At 39.3% G+C, this 18869-nt stretch overlaps 1 protein-coding gene across 1 annotated transcript in view; it reads left to right on the forward strand.

Annotated features, from left to right (window-relative positions):
• CCDC176 (coiled-coil domain containing 176) overlaps positions 1-18294 on the forward strand; it is a 28990-nt gene extending 10696 nt beyond the window's left edge. Inside the window, exons 5-11 of the mRNA XM_012656055.1 lie at positions 5642-5722; positions 9111-9181; positions 10581-10725; positions 12116-12609; positions 14522-14623; positions 17804-17878; positions 18049-18294. Of these exons, the coding sequence (XP_012511509.1) occupies positions 5642-5722; positions 9111-9181; positions 10581-10725; positions 12116-12609; positions 14522-14623; positions 17804-17878; positions 18049-18154 (1074 nt within the window). The 3' untranslated portion in view covers positions 18155-18294. The remainder of the gene's footprint in view (positions 1-5641; positions 5723-9110; positions 9182-10580; positions 10726-12115; positions 12610-14521; positions 14624-17803; positions 17879-18048) is intronic.
• The last annotated feature ends 575 nt before the right edge of the window (positions 18295-18869 follow it).

Consider the following 18869-nt stretch of genomic DNA (forward strand, 5'->3'; position numbering starts at 1 on the left):
CAAATTACCAGTTCTTAGAAAACATCAGGGCAAAAGTAGCAAAGTCTTAAAGAAAAATATGTTTAGGCTGATGAATATTAGTTTTAGAAAAATTTAGAAGACTTAACAGAGGTAGGAGTCAGTGGGGTGAGGAGCACTAAGTACTTCTAGAAAGTTTTTCTCATCTTGCTATGCTCTTTCCTTGGCTCAGAATATAGTTTTATTGCATCAACAATAATACAGTAAATGGCACAGGTAGGTAAAATCAGCTTTGTGACTGTAGACATTACTTAACCTTTCCTTTTTTTTTTTTTTTAAGAAATTTATCAAAAAGAAGTTGAATAAAGACAAGAAATCCCCCTTCTCCACTCCCACCCCCTCCCCCTCACTCACTCAGCACACAGAAACATACCACCTTTTGTGGAGGTGCCATGTACACACCCTGACAGGGCTCCAGTGCCACTGACACCTTCTACAAAAGGAATGGCAAATGGGTGTTATTTCAGAGAGACCAAGGTTGGCTACCCAGAGCCTTAAGCCAAGAACTCTGCGGGATCTATGATCTGTTAATCATGTCTGCCAGAAGTGCTGGAGATTGGCCTGGAGGCCCATATTCATGAATCATCTTCTGTTAGTCCTGTAATTTTCAAAAGTTACAAACCTAATCCTCATACAAATTTAGAAAGAACATGTGCTGGAGGCATATTTAACTCATTAACAAGGAAAACAGCAGGACCGTAAAGATGGTTCCCCACTTAACCTTTCTATACTTTGGTTTCCTCATTTGTAAAATGGGGATAAGCATGCGCCTGTAGTCTCAGCTACTTGGGAAGTTGAGGTGGGAGGATTGCTTGAGCCCAGGGGTTCAAGGTTGCAGTAAACTATGATAATGACACTACACTTCAGCCTGGGCAGCAGAGCAAGACTCTGTAAAAAAAAAAAAAAAGGGGGGGGGATAATAGATTATCGTCTCATAGAGTTATTGTAAGATTAAATGAGTTAATATTAATATATGTAGGTCAGGCAAGGTGGCTCACACCTGTAATCCTAGCACTTTGGGAGGTCCAGGTGGGAAGATCACTTGAGGTCAGGACTTTGAGACCAGCCTGAGCAAGAGACCCCGTCTTCTCCTAAAAATAGAAAAAAAATAGCTGGGCGACTAAAAATAGAAAAAATTAGCCAGATGTGGTGAAGCACGCCTACAGTTCCAGCTACTCGGGAGACTGAGGCAGGGGGATCACTGGAGCCCAGGAGTTTGAGGTTGCTGTGAGCTAGGCTGACGCCACAATACTCTAGCCTCGGCAACAGAGCGAGAGACTCTGTCTCAAAAAAAATGATATGTAAAATAATATATGTAAAATGCTTAAAATAGTGCCTGTCCCATGATTAGAATAACATAAACAGTGGTGTGTAGCTCTCTGTAAAAAAAAAAAAAAAAAAAAAGGCCCCGATTTGTAGCATTTGCTGATTTCCACGGTGTAAATACTTTATTATAGCAAGGGCTGTAGTCATCTGAAAGCTTAATTGGAGTTTGAGGATCTGCCTTGAAGGTGGCATATTCCTATGACTGTCAAGTTGGTGCTGGTGATGAGTGGGAGGCCTCAGCTTCTGCCTACATGGGCCCCTTCATAAGCTGCTTGAGAGTCCTCATGACTTGATGGATGATTTCACCCAGGAGAAAGCCAGACAGAAGCTATCTTTTTCATGACCTAGCCTTGGAAGACACATAGCATAACTTCTGCCATATTCTTTTAGTTAGAAGTAAGTCCTTACGTTTGGCCCACATTCTAGGGGTGGGGAATTTGGTTCTATCATTTGAAGGGAGGGGCATTAAAGAACTTATGGACTTATTTTATAACCATCATATGACCACAACCCAAAGTATACACTGCTGCAGGAATAATTTTAAAATATCACAGTTCTGGCTGGGCGTGGTGGCTCATGCCTGTAATCCTAGCACTCTGGGAGGCCGAGGCGGGAGGATCGCTCAAGGTCAGGAGTTCCAGACCAACCTGAGCAAGAGTGAAACCCCCGCCTCTACTAAAAATGCGAAGAAATTAGCTGGACAACCAAAAATATGTATATAGAAAAATTTAGCCAGTCATGGTGGTACATGCCTGTAGTCCCAGCTACTTAGGAGGCTGAGGAAGGAGGATCGCTTGAGCCCAGGGGTTTGAGGTTGCTGTGAGCTATGCTGACACCACAGCACTCTAGCCCAGGCAACAGAGTGAGACTCTGGCTCAAAAAAAAAAAAAATCACAGTTCTGATAGTGCTGTGATCACATGCCTCAAGAATCGTCTTTAGTTATTTCTCCACTATAAACAGAATATTGTCCAGACAACTTAGTGTGAAAACAAAGACACTGTACCTACTTAGGAACATAATTATCTCCTTTTACTATACCACCCCACAATACCTTTAATCTACCCAAACTCAGTATTTACTCATCCCTGAAGTCTTGCCTGCCTTTCTTACATCGTTCACAATGTTTTTTTAATCTGGAATATATTCCTGATAGATCTCTGTCCATTAAAATATTATCTGTCCTTCAAAAGCTCAGCTCAAATGCATGTCCTCCCTGAGACTATCCTCTAGAGTCCTGCTTAAAAGTAACAATTTCTTTTCTGTACATTTCCATAGCATTTTGTATCTCTTTTATACCACTTAGCCTCATTCTGTCTTGACATTACATTTATTTATTACTTGTCTTATCTCTTCTACTAGATTGTAAATTCTTTGAGGCTTGAACAATGTTGTCCTTTGTATTCACTGAAATACAAGATACACAGTAATGCTTAATAAACCTTTGTTAAATGCTGAGTGGGTCTTTTCATTGAAACATAATTGAAGGAGTGTCAGGTTTTATAGAAGGAATATAAAGTTTAGTTTTCTGTGAAAATGCTGCAGATTGAAATCAACACAATTAACTTTTCAGGAACTCTTAAAATAGCTATCCTATGTGTAGGTATATATTGAATGAATTAAGAACTATTAATAGTTGTGCATATTCTGTTGGGCCATAATGTGATTTTTTTAAAAAGAACAATGTTGCCACCTAGTGGAGAAATAGATTTCAGACCTTTCAAAATGGGCTGTTGGGGGGCCGGGCACGGTGGCTCACGCCTGTAATCCTAGCTCTCTGGGAGGCCGAGGCGGGCGGATTGTTTGAGCTCAGGAGTTCGAAACCAGCCTGAGCAAGAGAAAAAAAATAGAAAGAAGTGATCTGGACAACTAAAAAAAATATATATAGAAAAAATTAGCCGGGCATGGTGGCACATGCCTGTAGTCCCAGCTACTCGGGAGGCTGAGGCAGTAGGATGGCTTGAGCCCAGGAGTTTGAGGTTGCTGTGAGCTAGGATGACGCCACGGCACTCTAGCCAGGGCAACAGAGCCAGACTCTGTCTCAAAAAAAAAAAAAAAAAAGTATTCAAGGCATACATTTTAAAGAAAAAATGACTTCTATATGCCCGATTAACAGAAGATGCATATATTGTTAGGTTGCAGTTATTTTTTAATAGTTTTAGTCCTTTTTGACAAAGTGATAATACTCATTTCTGAAAATTTAGCTCAGCTGATAAAAGAATAAAATAAAAATACCCTATACCTCACAATTACACTACCTAGAGGTAACCATTGTTAATACTTAGGTATATAGTTGTTCCTTTTTTCCTCTGCTGTATAGAAACATATTTTAAAATATCTATATACTGTCCCGAGTAGCTGGGACTACAGGCATGTGCCACCATGCCCAGCTAATTTTTTCTATATATTTTTAGGTGTCCAGATAATTTCTTTCTATTTTTTTTAGTAGAGATGGGGTCTCGCTCTTGCTCAAGCTGGTCTCGAATTCCTGAGCTCAAAGGATCCGCCCGCCTCGGCCTCCCAGAGTGCTGGGATTACAGGTGTGAGCCACCGCGCCCAGCCTACAATTTCTTTAAGTGGCTTAAATCTTTCAAAAAGTAATTAATACATTTATAATAGATTGTAGTTAAGGAAATTTGTTTGGTATAGGGAAGAACAATATTAAACATAATAATAACTAACCTATATATTAAATGGTTACTATGCTAAATACTTTACATGTATTATTTGTTGTTTAATCTTTACCATACCCCTATGAGATAGGTACTATTACAGTTTTATACATGGAGACCAAGTTAAGTGACTTGCCCAGAGTCCCAACAGCTACTGTCAAACAGGTAGAGGGAGAAGCAGCATTGGATTCTGATCCATCTGATGGAAAGCTTTTCTCTACAGATTTTTTTGTGTTGTTTTTTTTTTTTGAGACAGAGTCTCGCTCTGCCACCTGGGCTAGAGTGCAGTGGCGTCATCATAGCTCACTGTAACCTGAAACTCCCAGGCTCAAGCGGTTCCTTTGCCTCAGCCTCCCAGGTAGCTGGGACTACAGGTGTGTACCACCACGCCTTCCTAATTTTTCTATTTTTTTGTAGAGATGGGGTCTCTTGCTCAGGCCGGTCTCTAACTCCCGGGCTCAAGCAGCCCTCCCATCTTGGCCTCCCAGAGTGCTAGTATTATAGGCGTGAGTCACCACGCCTGGCCTCTACTGCCCTTTTTGTGGCATGAGTGTTAGATTGAATATGCCTGTTTCTTTTTTTTTCCCCAGAGTATCAGATCTTTTGTTGTCCTCAAGTAAGAATATGTCTATTTCAATCTTAATCATTCTTGCCCGTAAATATAGACTGTAGGATCATTGCTTTAAATGAGTTCAACTTTCTTTGACTAGAATAATTTTATGTCCTTTCTATTCCATACAGTTTTGAGAACAGAAGTAGGATACATCCATGACAATCATGAGGAGATGTTTTTTAGATTGATATTAGAAAGAATTTTTTTTTAAAAAATGGGAACTATTAAAGGACAGCCTAGTGAATTAATGAGATTTGAGTTAGTGATAATTCTGTTTCAGGACATCTTTCTTATAGAAGGAATTCCTGTATCAGGTGGGAGAATTATGTAGTCTAACTCCTAAGTTCTCTTCCAATTCTAAAATTTTATAATTCTGTGATTCCATATGTTTGAATAGATGGTATTTAGAAAATATGATTATGAGAACAACTTGTCCGAATGTCTGAGATCTGTTACTCATTAAAGGCTTTTTAAAAACTCAATATAGTAGTCCCCCCTTATCCACAGGGAACACATTCCAAGACCCACATAGATGTCTGAAACTGTAGATAGTACTGAACCCTATATATACTATGCTTTTTCCTATACATGTATACCTAAGATAAAGTTTAATTTCTAAATTAGGCACAGTAAAAGATATAACAACAAAAACTAATACAATAGAACAATTGTAACAATATACCATAATAAAAGTATGTGAATGTGGTCTCTCTCTCTCCCTTTCCCCACCACAATATCTTAATGTTTTTGGACTGTAGTTGACCGTGGGTAACTGAAACTGCAGAAACTGAAACCGCAGATAAGGGGGGACTACTGTATTGATCTTGTAAATCTATAGAAGATTGAGGGAAATATGGTACTTAGAGGCAAGAACACCAACCTTTTCTTTGTGTTCAAGATTAAGAGGTAATGTAGAACAGAAAATGTTTCTTTATTGAGATTTTCTGGGAATATGCCCCAATCAACCCCATTTCCTATAGACCATTTTTAACTTTTTTGTTATTTTGATTTTAGCTGAAGGAGAATTTAAGGAACACAGAGCGGAAACATCAGGAGACTCTTAGAAGACTGGAAGGCAGGTTTTTTGAAGAAAAGGTAGAGAATATTTGGGTTAATTAAGAAATGTTTTGTTTTACTGAAACAACATTTAAGTGTATTCTGAGACATATCAACCTTCCATTTGGTATCGTATTAGAAAATTAAAAGATTATTATTGAATAATAGCAGAATAAAAATCAGGGAAAACAAAACCTTCTGTTTTAGAAATCTCAATGTCTAGTCCTTTTTTTCCCCCTCCAGTTCAGAGATTCTTAAAATCCTCCACAGGGATTGTCATCATATGAAGGCTTCAGTACCCATCTCCCTCGGCCTGGTGGGACTACATGTACTACATTATGTAGGGGAGATGGGATTGGAGAAGTCACTCTGGTGTATATATGAAGATGATCCCTTAGTCAAGCCGAGCTAAGGATGTTAATAAAAGGGGTTTCAAAAATGCTCCTTAGCATATCACAAACTTCCAAGTTTCTCTGTGTTTCTGAAGTTAATTCTCCAAATTGTGAGAAATACATCGGAACACTTCTCTTGTACAGAATCCTTTCAGAGGCCCCATGTTTTTTCTTTAATTATTTCTTTAATTTTTCATTCTTGGGAAAGAATTGGTAGGGATGTAGGGAGTTGAGAGTGGGGCAAATATGTACCCATGAGGTTTAGATAAGAGAAATTGCTTTAGAAAGTGTTTCTAGGTTTCTAGTTTATGTATTGAATAACCTGGAAGGAGTGGAGCAGGATCAGCACCCTAGTGCTTTCCCTCTGAGCCACTTGCTGGCGCTGTCAGGAATGGAAGCCCTAAAGATTAGGCTGTTCTCAGTAGCCTCTCCCTTCTACTGCACCCTAATCTCGATCCCTTTTCTACTGGGTATAGGAAATAAAGGTTAGAAGTGCTTTGTCAGTTTGCAGAATACCTGAGTGACTGTGTCTTAGTGTGTTTGTGTTGCTATAAAGGAGTACCTGAAGCTGGGTAATTTATAAAGAATAGAGGTTTATTTGGCTCATTGTTCTCCTGGCTGTACAAGAAGCATGACACCAGCACCTGCATCTGGTTAGGGCTTCGAGCTACTTACACTCATGGCAGAAGGGGAAGGGGAGCGGGCATGTGCAGATCACATGGCCAGAGAGAAAGCAAAAGAGAGGGGAAAGGTGCCAGGCTCTTTTTAACAACCAGCTTTCCAGGGAACTCTTATGGAAACTAATAGAGTGAGAACTCATTACCTGGAGGGGGCACCAAGCCATTCATGAGGGATCTGCCCCTATTACCCAGACACCTCCCATTACGCCCCACCTCCAACACTGGGGATCAGATTTCAACATGAGACTTGGTAGGGACAAATAAATCAAATCCAAACCATAGCACATTACTTATGTAAATAGGATTTTTATATCTGAAAGCAGGTAGCTGCTGGCTTTTCCCTCATGGTTACAAGACAGTTACTGCAGCTCCAAGCTTTGTCTGTGTTCAAAGCAAAAAGAATAGTGGCTCTAGCAGTATCTCTCCCTTTTATCTAGAAATCATAAAAACTTTCCCAGAAGCTCCTAGCAGATTTGATCAGATCCATGTTATAAAGGATGCTAGGAAATTGTTTCGTTTTTCCAGCCACTAGTAGAAGCTAGGAAAGAGAAAGGAGGATGGGACTGAGTGTTAGGTTGGCTAGCCACCGCAGTATCAGACTCACCATGTTAGGCATAAACTTCATGGGTATTTCTCCTGTGCTGGGTTGAGCCCCAGTGCTGCTGCTTCATGGCAGTGGGCTTTCCAGTAAGCCTGTTCGTTCATCTCATACCTCAGCATGCTTCACCTGGTCATATAAAGGATTTCCCCAGGTCATCAGTGTTTTGCTTGGTTTTGTTTTCCCATTTATTCCTTTCTGTTGCTTAAAACACAAAGTGCTATCCTACACCATATTTTTTCTTTTCTTTTTTAGAGACAGGGTCTCGCTCTGTCACCTAGGCTGGAGTACGGTGGTGTGATCATAGCTCACTGCAGTCTCAAACTCCTGGTCTTCAAGCGATCTTCCTGCCTTAGCCTCCTGAGTAGCTAGGACTACAAATACACACCACCATACCTGGCTAATTTTAAAATTTTTTGTAGAGGTGGGATTCACTGTGTCTCAAACTCCCGGCCTCAAGCAATCCTCCCAGCTTGGCCTCCTAAAGTGCTGTGATTTCAGGTATGAGCCACTGTGCCTGGCCTATACCATATTTTGTACTTGCTATTGCCTCTTCCTGGAATGCTCTTCTCCAGCTCTGGCTCATTCTCATTCTTTTTTTTTTTTTTTTTTTTTTTGAGATGGGAGTTCTTGCTGTGTTGCCCAGGCTGGAGTGTGGTGGCACCATCATGGCTCACTGCAGCCTCAAAACTCCTGGGCTCAAGTGATCCTCTTGCCCTAGCCTCCTGAGTAGCTGGGACTACAGGTGCACACCATCATGCCCAGCTACTTTTTTATATTTTTTGGTAGAGATAGAGTCTCACACTCCTGGGCTCAAGTGATCCTCCCGCCTTGGCCTCTCAAAGTGCTAGGATTACAGGCATGAGCCACCATGCCCAACCTCATTCTCATTCTTTAGACCTCAAATGTCATTTCCTCAGAGAGAGATTCCCTAAATTGTAGTCTAAAATGACCTCCCCCAGTTACTATCTATCTCATTACCCCATTTATTTTATTTTATTTACAACACTCATCTATCTCAGTGTATTAACTCTCTTATTTGTTTACTTGTTAGGGGGCTGTGTAACATCAGATTGCCTGCATACGAATCCCTGCTCTGCCACTTACTAGCTATGTGACTTTGGGCAAGTTACTAACTTCTCTTTTTCTCAGTTTCCTCGTCCTTGCTTTTGGGGATAATAATTTCATAGGGTTGTGAGAAATAAATTATGTATGTAAAGCTCTTAGAACCATGCCTGGCACACAGTAAATACTCAGTACATTGTAATTATTGCTTATTGTTTAGATCCCACCCTAGGACATAGCTGCATGACATCAGGGACCTTGTCTGTTTTGTTCACCACAGAATCTTCAGTATCTAAAACACCTAGTACACTATTAGTGCTCGATAGGAATTTATTGAATGAATAAATGAATGACTCTAATCACATTGCATTTAGCAGAGATTTTTTCCAGATCTGCTTTCCAATACGGAAGTGGATTTTTCCACCCCTATTTACATGTCATGTTGCTTCTTTAGTGGGGAAATTGGGAGGTGCCTTAAGGTTCCTGTGTTCACACTATCCTCTTTGCTGGCTTGTCCACCAGTGCTGGGAGTTCTTCACGTCAGGTCATGTGGACAGGAGTATTTTATTTGACATTCTGAAATAAATACTTTTTTTTTATTGTTTTCCAAGCAATGAAATAAACACTTTTTAATATGTAAAATTTGTTGTTAGAAATATAACTGTATTTAAGTAGCCTATTTTCTTTTTTAGCACCGTCTAGAAGAAGAGGCTGAAAAGAAGATAATAATGCTGGCAGAGAGAGCCCACCAGGAAGCTGTTGTGTAAGAGACTGCTGCCTCCTTTTTCTTTCTGATAGCCTCTCTTACCTTGTTGCTGGTCTATTTTCTTCTTTCCTTGTCTTCTCCCTTCTCTCCCGTCTTGCTTTCTTCAAATTTTCTGGCCTACTCACCATCACTGTTTCTGTCTCTTTGTGTTCCCCCCACCTTCTTTCCTTTGGCCCTTTCTGTAGAAGCACAATGTGGTAGAAAGAACCTGGACTTGGAACTTATTTAGACTTATGGTTCTCAACATATATATTAACTGACTATAGAAGGATATATTAACTTTCTTGAAATTAAATTTCTTCCTCTAAATATGGGGCTAATAGCAATCTTGCATGGTTGTCATAAGGTATATTAGTGAACATAACACTAAGCTGTGTTATGTTAACAAATGAACTCTCAGGTCTCAGTGGTTTATTTCTTGCTCAAATAACAACCCAATGTTGGTCTGGTAGCTCTCCTCCAGTGGTGATTCAAGAATCTGGGCTGCTTTCATCTTGCACTTCTACTATCTTAGAGTTCTTCACTTTTAGTCATGTGGACAGGAAAGAGCATGGAACACTCAGACCTGCTCTTAACTGCCTTGCACTAGAAGTAACATATCGTTTCCATTTCCATATTCAGCGAGAACTTAGTCACTAGATCCCCACCCAACAATTTTTTTTTTTTTTTTTTTTTTGAGTCTCGTTCTGTCACCTGGGCTAGAGTGCCATGGCGTCAACCTAGCTCACAGCAACCTCAAACTCGTGGGCTCAAGTGATTCTCCTGCCTCAGCCTCCGAGTAGCTGGGCTTACAGGCATGCACCAGCATGCCCTAGCTAATTTTTCTATTTTTAGTAGAGATGGGGTTTCGCTCTTGCTCAAGCTGGTCTCCAACTCCTGACCTCAAGTGATTCTCCCATCTTGGCCTCCCAGAGTGCTAGGATTACAGGCGGGAGCCACCTCACCCGGCCTAATTTTTTTTTTTAAGAGACAGGGTCTCACTCTGTTGCCCAAGCTGGGGTACAATGGCCCAACCATAGCTCACTGTAACCTCGAATTCCTGGACTCAAGCAATCCTCCTGCCTCAGCCTCCTGAGTATCTTGGAATACAGATGTGTGCCAGAGACAAAGTCTTGCTATTTCAGAGACAAGGTCTTGCTATTTTGCCCAGGCTGGTCTTGAACTCCTGAGCTCGAGTGATTCTCCCACCCCAGCCTTCCAAAGTACTAGGATTACAGGCATCAGGCACTGTGTTCCACCCCCATCTAATTATTGAGTATCTACCATAAGCTAAATAAGTGGTGACTTATTGGTCATTATTATTAATGTTGGGGGGGGGTAAAGCAATCATTGTTCTAGTTTGATAATATCTAAAACTTAGACCTGTATTTTGGGACCTTATATCTATCTATTTCAGGCAACTGAACAATGCTGGAAGAAATGTTTTTAAAGAGAATATTTCTCTCCAGAAAGCTCTTGCATACCACCTGAAGGAAGCTGATGATCTACAAAAAAGCTCCCAGAAGTTGCAAGAGAGTCATACTGTCCTTTTACATCAAAAGGTTCCCTCTCATTTAGACTTTGTTTCCTAACTTTTTTTTAAAGATTGGGTTGGTAAATACCAAGAATTGGTTATAATAATGATATATAAGGGTGATAGGACCATTTCCCTATGACACACTTTCCTTATCTGAAAGACTAATTACTGAATGACTTATAAGAAGCATTATATTCAACTTTAAAAAGAATATATCAGAAACATAAATATGACTTTTTCTCTCTACTACCTTAGAATAAGTTATTTTTCTTTGCTTATAGTTGGTCCCTGAATCATTTAAGAATAGGTTTAGCTGTGAGTAACAGACCTGACATCAATGGCGTCACCACACAGGGTTTATTCTTTCACCTAAAGGAAGTCTGAAGGTAAACAATCCAGAGCAGGAATAGTAGTGCCACAAAGTCAGCAGACACTCAGCTTCCTTAACTCTGTTCTGCAACGTGGGCCTTATGACCTCAAATTCATTTCATGGCCCAAGGTGGCTGATGGAGCTCTAACCATCACTCCATAAACAGCAGGAAGGAAGACAAGAAGGAAAAAATATGCTTCTCCCTTTATTTATTTATTTATTTGTTCGTTCATTCATTCATTTAGTTTTGGAGACAGAGTCTCACTCTGTTATCCTGGCCACAGTGCAGTATTGTCATCACAACTCACTGCAACCTCAAACTCCTGGGCTCAAGACATCCTCCTGCCTCAAACTCCCAAGTACCTGGGACTATAGGCGCACACCACCATGCCAAGCTAATTTTTTCTGTTTTTTGTAGAGACGGGGTCTTGTTCTTGCTGCTCTTGCTCAGGGCTGGTCTCGAACTCCTGAGCTCGAGCAATCCTCCTGTCTTGGCCTCCCAGAGTGCTAGGATTACAGGCGTGAGCCACTGCACCTGGCCTTGCTTCTCCCTTTAGAGGTCTTCCTGGAAGTATTACACACATTGCCACTTGCATCTTATTAACCAGAACATGGCTATGCTGAATTTCATGGGAGGCTGGGAATTTTTAGCTGGGCTTACTGCCTTTCTGAATAAAACTGGGGTTTTATTAACAAAAGAGGAAAGGGAAAATGGGTATTGGGATAGGGAACTAAGACACTGCCACAGTTTACAGTATATAGTTGTTAATGTTTTACTGTATATTTTTATTGATTTGGATAATATAAAATATTTAACCTTTCTAAATTTGAGAGGAAGGAAAGGTTCTTAATTAGCAAAATTAGTGGATTGCCTTCACAAGATAAGGACCCTAGGATGTTTGTTATTTTCTGTACACACAACAGCAAAATATCACCTTCTCAGCCTATCATCAAACTCAAATCATATGAAATAATGGGTTAGTGAGGAACTTTTAAGTTCTGGAATGAAAAATATCTCTCACCTCTCTCATTGTTCTGTTTTAAGGAGATCAATGAGCTATTGGTTAAGGAAAAGATTATGCAACTTACGCAGCAGAGATCGCAAATCCAAACTCTTCAGAAGAAGGTGGTAAGCTTGGAGACTGCTCTGAATTGCATGACCAGAGAGTTTGAGACTGAGGTTTTAAAACTGCAACAACAGGCAATGATAGAGAACCAAGCAGGTCGGGTAGAAATCGACAAGCTGCAGCACCTTCTTCAGATGAAGGACAAGGAAATGAATCGAATGAAGAAGCTGGCCAAGAACATACTGGATGAGAGAACAGAAGTGGAAAGATTCTTTTTAGATGCCCTGCACCAAGTGAAGCAGCAGATCCTGTTTAGCAGGAAGCATTATAAGCAGATAGCGCAAGCTGCTTTCAATTTAAAAATGAGAGCAGCATGTGCAGGAAAAACAGAATATCCCCCAATCAGAACATTTGATGGTAGAGAGCACAGTACCAATAGCGTGAATCAGGATCTTATGGAGGCCAAGAAATGGTATTAGTAATATTTTAATACATTATCTTTTGTGCTGCTATTTTTGTGCCCTTTATAGAAATAAGAACTCCGGATGTTTAGTTTAATAATATCCAAATATTGAATAGATTTCTCAGTAAGTTACTTGAGGCCAGGAACTGACTGACTCCTCTTTGTAACCCGTCCTATGCTTAGCATGGTGGCTTAGTATGTATTCTTAGTGGGTGCCTCCCTTTTTCTCTTGACAGAGACTTGTTAAAGAAACTAGATTATTTAGTCTAGTCTATCTAGTCAATCCCAGAAGATGTCACTATAATATATTTTAACTTGTTTCTTTATCTTACATCCTGTAAATTGGAAATTAATTATAAAGGTTTGATTAGATTCAGGTTATTATGCTAAATGGTAAGTGAAGAGAAAAAAATAAAAAAATAGATTCAGGTTAAACATTTTTGATAAGCATACTTTCAGAAGTATTTTGTACCGTTCCCTTTACTGTCTTGAGATGAAATTCATAGGTAATAATATCTAACCATATATAATTTTTAAAAATCAATATAACAACTCTTTGTAACAATTCTTTGTTGTGCAGAACTATCCCACGGATTGGAGGACATTCCATAATGCCCCCATCATTGCATTAACCAAGAGTCCCCCAAAATTATACAAAATTTTAGAGATCTACTGCTACTATAATAAAGTAGCAGAATATTTGAGATAGTTGCAGACTGTATACAATGATTAATTTTGTTTTCTGTTAACACTTTTGTTTCTTAGAGCAGTCGTCCCCCTATAAACTGTGGATTAAATTATAGTCCATTTTGAAGATTATTCTGAAAAAAATTATTTTATATTCCAATGCAGTTAGGTTCTTCAAAGGCCCTAACTCAAGAAACTTAAAAGGACTCCCCACTGCTGTGTATGTAACATTTTATTAAGAGTGCTTCCAAATGTGTTTTCTGCTTTAAATTATTTTTTTTCTGAGATCACGCAGTGAGATGCTTTAAATTATTTTTAAGAGACTAATTTCTAAGTTCTTTTGAATCACATAGCTGTTGGGGAAGTTGAGTAGCCCTTGAAAATTTTTGAGATAAGATTCTTCTTCAAAAATGCCCATACTGTAATTTTTTACCTTTTTGCCATTTTAGAAGTCTGTAATACCACTTCTATTACCAAGAGATTTGCGAGAATCTCCTCCTTTTTATTTAATAAGTCAAGTAAGTTGAGTACCTACCACACATAAAGGCAGTTTCCTTTACATCCTTTTGTCTACAGTATATTAAGTATTATAAATTTTCTAAAGTTAAATAAAATGGTTCGCTACATTGTTATTGCAGAAACTGGACTCTTCCTATTCTGCCTTCTGTGTGACATTTTTGCTACTGGCCAACTTATCACCTTAACCTGAGTGTCCTATTGCCTCTATCAGCAGGGCAGAAATGGTGGTTTAAATATCACATTTATTTAAGTGGTAGATTGGGAAAGGACAATTGAAGTATGTGGTAATCATAAGGCAAAACCTGAATTTAAAAAAAAACGAAAGTTAAAAGAAAAACACCTATCAACAACCTCACCAAACAATTTTTTTCCTTGTTTCCTTTGTCTTTGTGTGTATCTGTACATATAATGTTAACATTACAATTTTCTATTTTGTTAATTTGCTTAATGTTTGAGCACAAAATTTTTTTCGTGTTATAGTTTTTGTCATTTTCATCTTAATGACTACATAACATTTTGGATTGGCTAGTATATTGATATTCTTTTCAACTTTATGATTTTGTAATGGATACAGTTTCCTTTGTAGTTGTTATATAATATTCAGTTATGGTTTGGAATTTTTCTAATGTTTACATATTTTATATTTTTTCAAAAGAGGAGAAGCTTACTTTGACCATATTTTTCCTTTTCATGTTTTTTCATTGAAATTCTTCAGGACAGATATTCAAGGAAATGTGGATATTGGAGATTTGACCTGGGAGCAGAAGGAGAAAGTCTTGAGATTGCTCTTTGCAAAAATGAATGGTTTTGTTCCTAGGTAACTATTTCTGCAGCGAAATATCAAGTTGTTATCAAACGTAGAAATTACATTGGAACAATGAAATTATTCTTACTTAGAATTAAAGGAATAGGAAAGGACCAGAAAATATAAAAAGGCCCTACTGCTTAGCTACTGCAACTCCTAGAGATAAAGAATGGGAGATAAATGGATGAGCATGAGAATGAAAGATGAAGTGGAATTAAAAGCAGGGAGAGAAAAGATTAATCTTACATGTTTTTTTTTTTTTGAGACAGAGTCTCACTCTGTTGCCCTGGCTAGAGTGAGTGCTGTGGCATTAGCCTAGGTCACAGCAACTTCAAACTCCTGGGCTCAAGCGATCCTACTGCCTCAGCCTCCCGAGTAGCTGGGACTATAGGCATGCGCCACCATGCCCGGCTAATTTTTTCTATATATTTTTAGTTGTCCAGATAATTTCTTTCTATTTTTTTAGTAGAGACGGGGGTCTCACTCTTGCTCAGGCTGGTCTCGAACTCCTGAGCTCAAACAATCCGCCCGCCTCGGCCTCCCAGAGAGCTGCTAGGATTACAGGTGTGAGCCACTGCGCCCGGCCTGTCTTACATGTTTAAGGTAATGCTTACTAAGAAGTTACACGTTGCTCAGCTGAATAAGTGGCAACTGAAGAGAAGCATAATAACTGTTAAGATTTTATTGGTCTGCAAAGTAAATGATGTTTTATTAATCAAGGGACTCTCTAATACAAGAAGGAGACCTAGAAAGGAAAACAGAAATCCATAGATATTCCAAATTCATTTTTTTTTTTAAGACAGTATTTTCATTGTTGAACTGGAGATGATGGCCATATATTGAAGTGAAAAATACCTTTAAGGCATTTGCAAATATTGACTGGAGTACAGATGAGCATTTAGGGAGGAAGATTTGAGCATATTTAGTGAAAACTGGTAGTTGAGTCTAGGAGAGTAGATGAAGGTAGAAAAGTAGAGCTGAGGCTAGAACCTTGAGTAATATCCACAATTAGGGAAGAGGAGAGCAAAACAGAATACAGCCAAAGAGAAGAGATTAAAGAATTACAGGCTAAATGAAAAGTGGAGGATTTTATTAAAGAGGTGGAGGTAGACTCCATGCTACAGGTACTGAATGTTTCATTGTAAGTTGACTTTTCCATACTCCAGGAAATACAGCCAGAGTTCCAGGCCTCTAGTTCCATACTATGTTGTTTTCAATACTGGAGAAACAAAGGAATTTTGAGTGAGATAGTTCACACCAGAGCAGTGAACTTGAACCACAACAGAATCATGTCTAAGCCTGTTGGCATTTCATGCCAGAATTGAATAAAGGAAAAATAAGGAATAGAATGGTGAAATATTGATGTGAAGATGAGATTAAATGAGAAAGTTCAAACCAGACTGGGGAGAAATTAGATGATAAAAGGTTTACCAAGGCAAGTGGTGTAATTAGGAAGTTGGTCAGAGTACAGTTGATTGTATATAATTGTGAATCTAACAGTATAGTATTTTTCTTTTTTTTGAGACAGAGTCTCACTCTGTTGCCCGGGTTAGAGTGCTGTGGCGTCAGCCCAGGTCACAGCAACCTCAAACTCCTGTGCTCAAGCGATCCTCCTGCCTCAGCCTCCTGCGTAGCTGGGACTACAGGCACGTGCCACCGTGCCCGGCTAATTTTTTTCTATTTTTAGTTATTTGGCTAATTTCTTTATATTTATAGTAGAGACAGGGGTCTCGCTCTTGCTCAGGCTGGTCTTGAACTCCTGAGCTCAAGCAATCCTCCCACCTTGGCCTCCCAGAGTGCTAGGATTACAGGCGTGAGCCACCGTGCCTGGCCCAACAGTATAGTATTTTTCTTTTTGATTGAACTAAGTCAAAGGGGTATAACCAAGCTGTATACTTCAGTGCATCAACAACCACTCTGACACTATTAGTCTCTAAAGTATATTTTTTAAATGTATTGTTATTGGACTAATATAGTCAGATTTTGAATGGGTTTATACTGCTTTCACATGTACCTAATTGAGGACAAGGATTTAGGAGTGTGGGGGATGTGTCTATCTGTTGGTAAATCAACCTACTATTTTTTTTTTGAGACAGAGTCTCACTCTCTTGCCTGGGGCGAGTGCCGTGGCCGTCAGCCTAGCTCACAGCAACCTCAGACTCCTGGGCTCAAGCAATCCTACTGTCTCAGCCTCCCGAGTAGCTGGGACCACAGGCACGCGCCACCATGCCCGGCTAATTTTTTCTACATATATTTTTAGCTGTCCAATTAATTTCTTTCCATTTTTTGGTAGAGACGGGGTCTCGCTCTTGCTCAGGCTGGTCTTGAACTCCTGAGCTCAGAACGATCCACCCGCCTCGGCCTCCCAGAGTGCTAGGATTACAGGCGTGAGCCACCGCGCCCGGCCCTACTATGCTTTTTATAACTCTGTTAAGCTTACTTTCAAATTAGAATATTGAATTAGTGATATGTTCATTTACTGTTCTTAGACAATCCAAAGTATAAGGAGAAACTTTCATGCTGGGCCTGTCTCTATTGGGTAACCTTTCTGTATTCAGGGGTTCTTTTTATTAGAAGGGAACTTTTCTGGACATGTTTTTAGTCAGTACCCTGGTTCAACCTTGCCTTTCACCATCAGTAGCTGTTGTGTATCATCATCATGATCATCTCCATATATATATTTCTGTTTCTTGAGTTCAACATGTCTCAACTTTAATATGTTAACTTGCCTAACATTTTACCACATCTACGTTTATAAAAGCTCATTTTGAAAATAAAAAGCCCATCCAAGGGAAGCATTTCACGTAACACTTTAAAAGTATAGTTGAGGCCTGGTGTGGTGGCTCATACCTGTATTGCCAACACTTTGGGAGGCTGTTGCAGGAGGATTGTTTGAGGCCAGGAGTTCAAGACCAGCCTGTACAATATAGTGAGACCCTGTCTCTACAAAAACATTTTTAAAAATTAGTTGGGTGTGATGGCATGCACCTGTAGTCCCAGCTACTTGGAAGGCTGAGACAGGAGAATAGCTTGAGTCCAGGAGTTCAAGGCAGCAGTGAGCTATGACCACACCACTGTACTCTAGCCTAGGTGACAGAGCAAGACCCTATCCATAAATAAAATAAAACTGTAGTTGATATATGAGGACACGAGGAGACACTGCCTCATTTTGTTGACTTTTACCTACCACAGGAAATACAGCCAGAGTTCTAGGCCTCCAGTTCCAGACCATGTTGTTTCTGACAGTGGAGAAACAAAGGAATTTGGGTAAGATCTCTCTTGCTAAAGTAATAAACATGAGCCTGATCACAGTGGTTCTTGAGGGCATCTTAAATGTGCTAGAGTTGAGTGAGAGTAATAAGACAAGTCTATTATTCTGAACCAGGTTTCATGTGCGTATAGTTGTTGACAGCCCTGTTATTTTGTCATTATTGCAGGGATGAAAGTAAGCTTCAAGATGAAACCTTCATCACCCAGCAAGTTCCAATATCAGACTTTTCTGGTGAAATGGTGCTACCCAATATTCCAAAAGAATCACAATAGTCTGACATAGTGAGTATCTAATCAAACAATGTACATAACTGTTACCCTTGCCCATTGCAGCTTCTTCCCAAATCGCAGTTCTTTTCTTTGCTAGCTAAGACCCCTCAGGTATCAGTGGAATGAGTAATAAAAAGCACTAGTATGAGATTATGGAAATTTTTATAAAAATATCCATATCAAAGGCTTATTATACTTAATGGAAATGTATATTTGTGCCTCTTTTAATGTGGAAAATCTATAGATTGCCTTTTGAAATAAGCAGCCTAGCCAAAATGTGCACTATCTTTTATGTGAGAGTAAACATAATGACCTTGTAAGTCTTGGCTATGGACATAGGTAGGAAGCTGAGAATCGCTACAATCTAGGGGACAAAGGCATTATAAGGAAGTATGGCACCATTAAAAAAAAAAAGCTATACTTTTCCCTTTTAGAGTTTTTTACTTATAATTTATTATTCATAATCAATTAGCAAAATGTAGAATCTAAGAAATTTCTAATGAGGCCACATCAGAGCAAAAAGAAAATAAAATAGTGAATTTTTTAGCTGCTATAGCATGAATATAACTGATTTTTTTCCATCTAAGAAATAAGAAACTCTGAGCAAGTAGCTGGCCAAGTGAATTGATTCTAACTAGAGCAACACAATTCTGATAAGTCAGGGTTTGTTTTGTTTGAGATAGGGTCTCACTCTGTTGCCTGAGCTCCAGTGCAGTGG

Source organism: Propithecus coquereli, unplaced genomic scaffold (genome assembly GCF_000956105.1).
Source record: "Propithecus coquereli isolate 6110/MARCELLA unplaced genomic scaffold, Pcoq_1.0 Scaffold5, whole genome shotgun sequence".
Lineage (NCBI taxonomy): Eukaryota > Metazoa > Chordata > Mammalia > Primates > Indriidae > Propithecus > Propithecus coquereli.